The sequence below is a fragment of the Camellia sinensis genome, chromosome 1, assembly GCF_055761805.1.
Source record: "Camellia sinensis isolate YWXY chromosome 1, ASM5576180v1, whole genome shotgun sequence".
NCBI classification, from domain to species: domain Eukaryota; kingdom Viridiplantae; phylum Streptophyta; class Magnoliopsida; order Ericales; family Theaceae; genus Camellia; species Camellia sinensis.
Window position 1 is genome coordinate 117,045,347 of NC_138961.1, and position 7,400 is coordinate 117,052,746.

Here is a 7,400-nt window from a genome sequence, read left to right on the forward strand (position 1 = left end):
CCGCAACCATCACCCACCCAGCACCACCACCACCACCCGCCATCCATCATCCACCTACCACCACCACCAGCCACCACCACCCACTCCCTACCACCCACCACTCGCCACCGTTACCCACCCACTCCCTACCACCCACCACTCGCCACCGTCACCCACCCACCCACCCACCTGCCACCAGCTACCGCCACCAGCTACCCACCACCCACCGTCACCACTTTCCACCACCGTCTTCTGCCGCCACTTGCCATCACTTGCCATTTCTCACTCTTTTTTATATTTTTAAATTTTTTTAAACATTTTGTCAATTACCAAATGCGTTTGTAGTTTATGTTTTTCTAAAAATAAATAAAAAATAAACAAAAACCAATTTATAAAATTTTTGTAAATATAAACTAAAAACGTAAACGTTACCGAACACACACTGAATAACTATTAAATTTTCTATCAAAATTTCCCACTTGCAATTGATAATTCATATGATTTCTCTAATATTGCTCTTTAGATTATTTTTTATTTTTCTCTCTCCCTCCTCCCCTCTAGGTATAATTATGCTCTCATGCAACTCACTAATTTTGACACCGCCACACAACTCGCCCACTGGAGACAATGGAAGCAATTGTCATGTATCCATCTCCGGGAATCGGGCACCTAATCTCAATGGTGGAGCTAGGTAAGCTCATCCTCAACCACCACCCATCCTTCTCCATCATCATCCTCACCACCACTACTCCCTTCAACACCGGCTCCACCTCCCCTTACATCCACCACGTCTCCTCCACCACTCCCTCCATCACCTTCCACCACCTCCCTCCTATCTCCATCCCTCTCGATCCCAACTCTTATCCCTCCATTGAAGCCATCACCTTCCAAACCCTCCTCCTCAATACTCCTAACGTCCACAGTGCCCTCCAATCCATCTCACTCACATCCACTGTCTCCACCTTCATCATCGACTTGTTCTGCACTCCTGCTCTCCCTATCGGCGCCCAACTCCAAATCCCCACATACTGCTTCTTCACTTCCGGCGCTGGTTGCCTTGCTTGCTACCTTTACCTACCCACGATTCATCGAAACACTACTGGAAATTTTAAAGATATGAACACACTTCTCCATTTTCCTAGCTTACCACCAATACCCTCTTCCGATATGCCGAAGCCGATGCTCGAAAGAACCTTCAGGGAATACGTATGCCTCATCGATTTCCTTACCCAGATGCCCAAAGCCGATGGAATTATTGTAAACACGTTCGAGTCGCTTGAACCCAAAGCTGTTAAAGCAATAATGGATGGTGTTTGTGTTCCCGATAGTCCTACGCCTCCGCTCTATTGCATCGGACCGCTGATCGCATCTGATGACCGCCATGGAGGTGGCGGCGAAGGCGGAGAAGTACATGATGAGTGTTTAAGTTGGCTGGACTCGCAACCGAGTGGAAGCGTGGTGTTTCTATGCTTTGGAAGCTTGGGTTTGTTCTCGGCGGATCAATTGAAGGAGATCGCAATTGGGCTGGAGAGGAGTGGGCTGAGGTTCTTGTGGGTGGTGCGGAGTCCACCGCCAGAGGACGAGAGCAAGATCTTTTTTGCAACTCCCGACCCGAATTTGGATTTGTTGCTGCCCGATGGGTTCTTGGATCGGACAAAGGAGAGGGGTTTTGTGGTCAAGTCATGGGCCCCACAGGTCGCGGTGTTGAAGCATGACTCGGTGGGTGGGTTCGTAACTCATTGCGGGTGGAACTCGGTGCTGGAAGCTGTGTGCGCGGGCGTGCCCATGGTGGCGTGGCCGCTTTATGCGGAACAAAGGATCAATAGGGTGCTGTTGGTGGAGGAAATGAAATTGGCCTTGTCGATGAATGAGTCGGAAGGTGGGTTTGTGACGGCAGATGAGATGGAGAAGCGAGTTAGTGAGTTGATGGAATCAGAGAAAGGAAAGGCGGTGAGAGATCGAGTCAAGGTGGCAAGTGAGGGTGCTCGTGCTGCTATGAGTGAGGGTGGGTCGTCTCGGGCTGCATTGGCTAAATTAGTTGGGTCATGGAAGCGGGATTGAGTTGACTGAGACTTGGTCTCGCTAGAGTTTGTAATAATGTTTAACTGGTCGGTTTCATTATTTTATGTGAAATTGTGTTATGTATGCAATTTGGATTCGGCATTGAATAACTAAATAAGTTTTGGTACCCCCAAATTGGTGGAATTAAAAAACTCTTTGGTAGACGATGGCGCGACACTTTTGTGAACCCGTTGCTGTGGTACGCTGCTTAATTGAATGAAGCAGGAGGGGAATCGGAGAATTGTAGATATTCTAAGAAGCATTGATAGGGAGCATTTGTATATATATATATATATATATATATATTAAATAATATAATATATAAAAATATATTGTAAGATTATATATTTTTTTTCCTCTAATGATAATAAAAATTTATGTTATAATTTTTTTTTAAAAAAGTACTATAAAAAATCATACGTTAAAATATTATAATTATATACTTTTATTAGATTTTTTTCATTTATTATAAAATATTTATTCTAAAATATTTATATTATTTTTTTTATCTATTTATTTTAAAATGTTTTTTGTTAAAAATTATTTGTTTTATTTATTTTCTTACAAAAATAAAATAAAAGGAGAGAGAGGGAGAGGAGAAGAAAAACAAACCCAAGCCCAACTCTCCTATTTATGATGCAAACAAATCATGTAGTAACCCAAACAATAAATAAAACAGGTCACAAGTCCAAACAAATGTTTGTATGGGTCCAAAAAAAAATCCCAAGCCCCATAAAAATTTCCAAGCCCAACTCTTACGTTTATAGTTTACAAGCCCATACAAATGTTTGTATGAGTCCAAAAAAAAATCCCAAGCCCAATAAAAATCCCAAGCCCAACTCTTATGTTTATAATTCCCAACCCTAACAGCTGTTGCTTTTTCTTCACATGCTTCTTCGCAGCCTGGTCTGCTTCTTCTTCACAGCATAACCCTTGCAGTAACAGCTGCTTCTTCGCAAGCTAGTTTCTCTCTCTCTCTCTCTCTCTCTCTCTCTCTCCTTCTGTGTCGCCATCGCTCCCATCTAGTTAGATCGGCGATTCTATTTCGACAGAGACGCGATTCTATCACAAATCTTGCACGAATCGCTGAATCGCGATTCTAGATGAGAATCGTCTCCCATTTCGACGATTCCCGCTACTAAGGTCCGCTGCTCCTAAAACGGCATAGCTTCACTTTTCTTTTTGTGTGTTTTTTAGATCTTGTTCTCACTATGCTGGTTGCATGTTATAGTTGTGTATGAAAATCATGATTAATATATATATTTTTTAATTTTAGAATTAAATTATTAAGTTGTTAAAGTATATATAAAAATTAAAATCTATTTAGTATCTAAATTATTAATTAAATCTATTAAGTTTCTAAAGTATTTAATTCAATCTTATTAAGTACTAAAAATATTTAATTTAAACCTATAATTTAAATTTATTTAGTCTTTGGAACAATTACAAATATAAATTTTAAATCCATAAGTATTGTAAATTTGTAACAGACCTTATCTAACTAAAGTTTTATTTAAAAAAAGCGTAAAATTTTATTTTGTCTTTTACAATGGCTACTTGCTTCCTTTTATTTACTATTATATGTGGGATTTTGTTTACAATTGCTAAGGGTGTGTTTGGTAACGTTTACGCTTTCAGTTTATATTTACAAAAATTTTATAAACTGGTTTTTGTTTATTTTTAGAAAAACATAAACTACAAACGCGTTTGGTAATTGACAAAATGTTTACAAAATTTAAAAAATATAAAAAAGAGTGAAAAATGGCAAGTAGTGGCAAGTGGCGGTAAAAGACGGTAGGTGGTGGGTAGCTGGTGGTGGTGGGTGGTGGCGGGTAGGTGGGTGACGGTGGCGAGTGGTAGCGAGTGGGTGGTGGTGGTGGCGGCGGCGGCAGCGGTGGCGGGTGGTGGAAAGTGGTGACGGTGGGTGGTGGGCACCTGGTGGTGGTGGGTGGTGGCGGGTGGGTGGGTGACGGTGGCGGGTGGTGGGTGGTAGCGAGTGGGTGGTGGTGGTGGTGGCGGTGGCGGTGACGGGTGGTGGCGGGTGTTGGTAGTGGGTGGGTGGATGACAGTGGCGGGTGATGGGTGGTGGCGAGTTGGTGGTGGTGGTGGTGGCGGTGGCGGGTGGTGGATGGTGGTAGCAGGTGAGTGGCGGATGGCGGGTGGTGGTGGGTGGTGGTGGGTGGGTGACAGTGGTTGGGTGGGTGACGGTAGCGGGTAATGGGTAGTGGTGGTGGTGGTGGCGACGGGTGGTTGGTGGTAGTGGCAAGTGGGTGGCGGACGGCGGGTGGTGGTGGATGGTGGTGGCGGCAGGTGGTTGGTGGTGGTGGCAAGTGGGTGGCGGGTGGTGGTGGGTGGTGGTGGGTGGTGGCGGGTAGTGACGGGTGGTGGTGGTGGTGGGTGGGTGAGTGGGTGGCGGTGGCGGGTGGTAGGTGGTAGTGAGTGAGTGGTGGTGGTGGGTGGTGGTGGCAGGTAGGTGGCGGGTGGGTGGTGGGTGATGGTGGTGGTGGTGGTGGTGGTGGTGGTGGGAGCGGGTAGGTGGGTGACAGGTGGCTGGTGGTGGTGGGTAGCTGGTGGTGGTAGGTGGTGGATGGTGGTGGTAGGTGGGTAGTGAGTGGTGATGGTAAGTAGGTGGCGGGTGGTGGTGGCGGGCGGTAGATGGTAGTGGCGGGTGATGGGTGGTGGATGACAGGTGGGTGGTAGGTGGTGGGTGGTAGTGGTGGTGGTGGTGGTGGTGGGGGCAAGGGGTGGGTGGGTGGTGGTGGCGAGTGGATGACAGGTGGGTGGCGGTGGCAGGTGGGTGGTGGGTGGTGGTGGCGGGTGGCGGGTGGTGGGTGAGTGGTGGTGGTAGGTGGTGGTGGGGGGTGGGGGGTGGTGGCGGAAGACGGTGGTAGAAAATGGTGGCGGGTGGTGGCTAGTGTTGGGTGGTTAAAAAAAAAAAACTGAAAACTCAAAATGGAAACACATTTTTTGTGTTTTCATTTTTTGGCCAAATTTATAAACTGAGACCACTGATTTATAAATCAAAAATTTTACCAAACAAGTTTTTATTTGAATTTTTTAAATTTTTATAAATATAAACAGAAAACTGAAAACGTAAGTGTTACCAAACGGCACTTAATTGATTGTTTTTAAATTCTTTGTTGGGTTCTTTTTATAATTTAATTAATGTATTATATTATTATATTATTATTTCTAATGAAATATTATTATTTAAATTACTAATTCTACTTTTTAAAAATATCTAACACTTGTATAATTTTATTAACAAGATTTAGAAACCAAACTTTCATACTAATTGAAATACACAACAAAAAAACATATTTTTTTACAGGCACATAGAAATATAAGATTTTTTTGGAATACAAACTTAACTATATAGGATATTTTACTAGTTTCTAATACTTCTAGACTTATATTTTATTTTTATAATTATTTCATGGACTAAATAAGGTTAAATTAAATACTTTAAGAACTTAATAGAGTCAAAGATTGATTACACTTTCTATCTGTAAACTGTTGCCAAATTGTTTATTTATTGCTTGAACTATCAATTGAATCTACTCAGTCCCAAAGTATATAAATCAAAATTTATTTAGTCATTAAACTATTAATTGAAACTATGAAGTCTCTAAAATATTTAATTTAAACATATTTAGGTCATGGAGTGATTACAAAAATAAAATATATGTCCATAAGGATTATCAATTAGTAAAAGATCCTACTCAATTGAAAATTTATTCAAAATTCTTAAAATTTTAATTTATTATTAAAAAGTGTTTTCATTGTGTTTAAATTAATATTAGAGTATGATTTGTAGTCCTGCAAATAAAATTATATGAATATTAAATTTGGATAAATTACACTTTGCTCTATTTATGTTTGGCCACTTTCTCACTTTGGCTTTTAAAGTTTGTTTTTTCTCACTTTGGCCATTTATGTTTTAAGTTTTTCTTACATTACTCCTAAAGTTAATTTTTGTTTAAAATTAAACATAAAATGTCACATTGACAGTCACGTGGAGTAAAAATATTTTATTATATAACTCATTTTTTGACATAAACTTAAACTCTAATACAATAATATATTTTCTTATATTATGTGCCAATTATTGTGGCATTTTTTGTCTAATTTTGAACAAAAGATTGCTTTAGGAGTAAAGTGAGAAAATTGTAAAACTTGAAGGGCCAAAGTGAGAAAAACGAACATTAAGGACCAACGTGAGAAAGTGACCAAACATAAAAGGGGCAAACTATAATTTAACGTATTAAATATACTGAAGAAATATAATTAGATAATTTAAATATTAATATTTTGTTACAAATAATAATAATAAAATAATAATATATTAATTAAGTCATAAAAAAAACTTAGCGAAAAAATTAAAAACAATCAATTAAAAATTGTAAATAAAATCTGGCATATATAATATTAGATAAAGCACTCAGTCATTGTAGAAGATACAAAAATACTATAGATAATTACTCTTATCTGTATAAAGGAAATTCACCATAAAGACTGACACCCACTTTTAAAGGCAGAATAAAAATTTAAAATTTTTTCCTTGATAGAATCTTCTACTAATTTATAATACTTGTAGACTTATATTTAATTTTTGTAATTCTTTCAAAGACTAGGTTTGATTTAAATATTTTAGAAACTTAATAAATTCAATCGATAGTTGAGGAACTAAATAAACTTTGATTTATATATTTTAGGCAAAGGTGTTCAAAAATCCAAATCACCTGATGATTCGACCTGAACCCGACTGACCCGACCATCATTTGGGCTGTTTCGCCAATCAAGCGGTCAATTCCGGTTAAATTTCATAAAAAATTTTCAATTTTCAATTTTCAATTGAATGTGAAGCTGAATGATTCAAAATTTGTCTAACCCGAACCAACCATATTATGTATATGGATATATTTATATTCTTCAATAATGGTGTTAGGTTTGTTCACCTAGAGATTTTAAAGGTGTGAGACTCTACGTTAATTTTATTTCTTGTTTCCCCAAAGCAAATATATGTTCCCAATGTATAAACTGACACTACTTATTAATAAGTAAATAAATAGGAAAAATGATTTGACTACACAACAATTTTTTTGTCTTCCCACTCTTCAATCCTCTCGTTTCTCTATCTCTCCCACTAAAAGTATCTCCAATGGTTCATCAAAAAATTCATTAAATTTGAGTAAAAAAAAGAAGAATTTCTCAGTTTGATATCAGCCACTCCAACGGTGTTTCATCAAATCATCAAAACACTGGACTATTTCGCTTTTTAGAGCTATTTCGGTGACTACCAAAGCTTCACTGAACTCATGCCTCTACTGAGAGAGAGAGAGAGAGAGAGAGAGTGAGTG

The 7,400-nt window shown here is 39.3% G+C and overlaps 1 protein-coding gene and 1 long non-coding RNA gene across 2 annotated transcripts; both read left to right on the forward strand.

The window, feature by feature from the left end:
* The first annotated feature begins 469 nt into the window (after positions 1-469).
* Positions 470-2,297, forward strand: LOC114272870 (UDP-glycosyltransferase 88B1). The gene has a single exon (XM_028214574.2). The coding sequence runs from the start codon at positions 607-609 to the stop codon at positions 2,038-2,040; it is 1,434 nt and encodes a 477-aa protein (XP_028070375.2). The 5' UTR covers positions 470-606; the 3' UTR covers positions 2,041-2,297.
* Positions 2,298-2,926: 629 nt separating this feature from the next.
* Positions 2,927-7,035, forward strand: LOC145789923 (uncharacterized). The gene is made up of 2 exons (XR_014328414.1): positions 2,927-3,183; positions 6,756-7,035. It is a non-coding gene; the product is annotated as an uncharacterized LOC145789923 (long non-coding RNA).
* Positions 7,036-7,400: the final 365 nt, after the last annotated feature.

Bases quoted from the DNA above. Each gene is read 5' to 3' on its own strand.
- LOC114272870 (XM_028214574.2), top strand. From the start codon at position 607: ATGGAAGCAATTGTCATGTATCCATCTCCGGGAATCGGGCACCTAATC.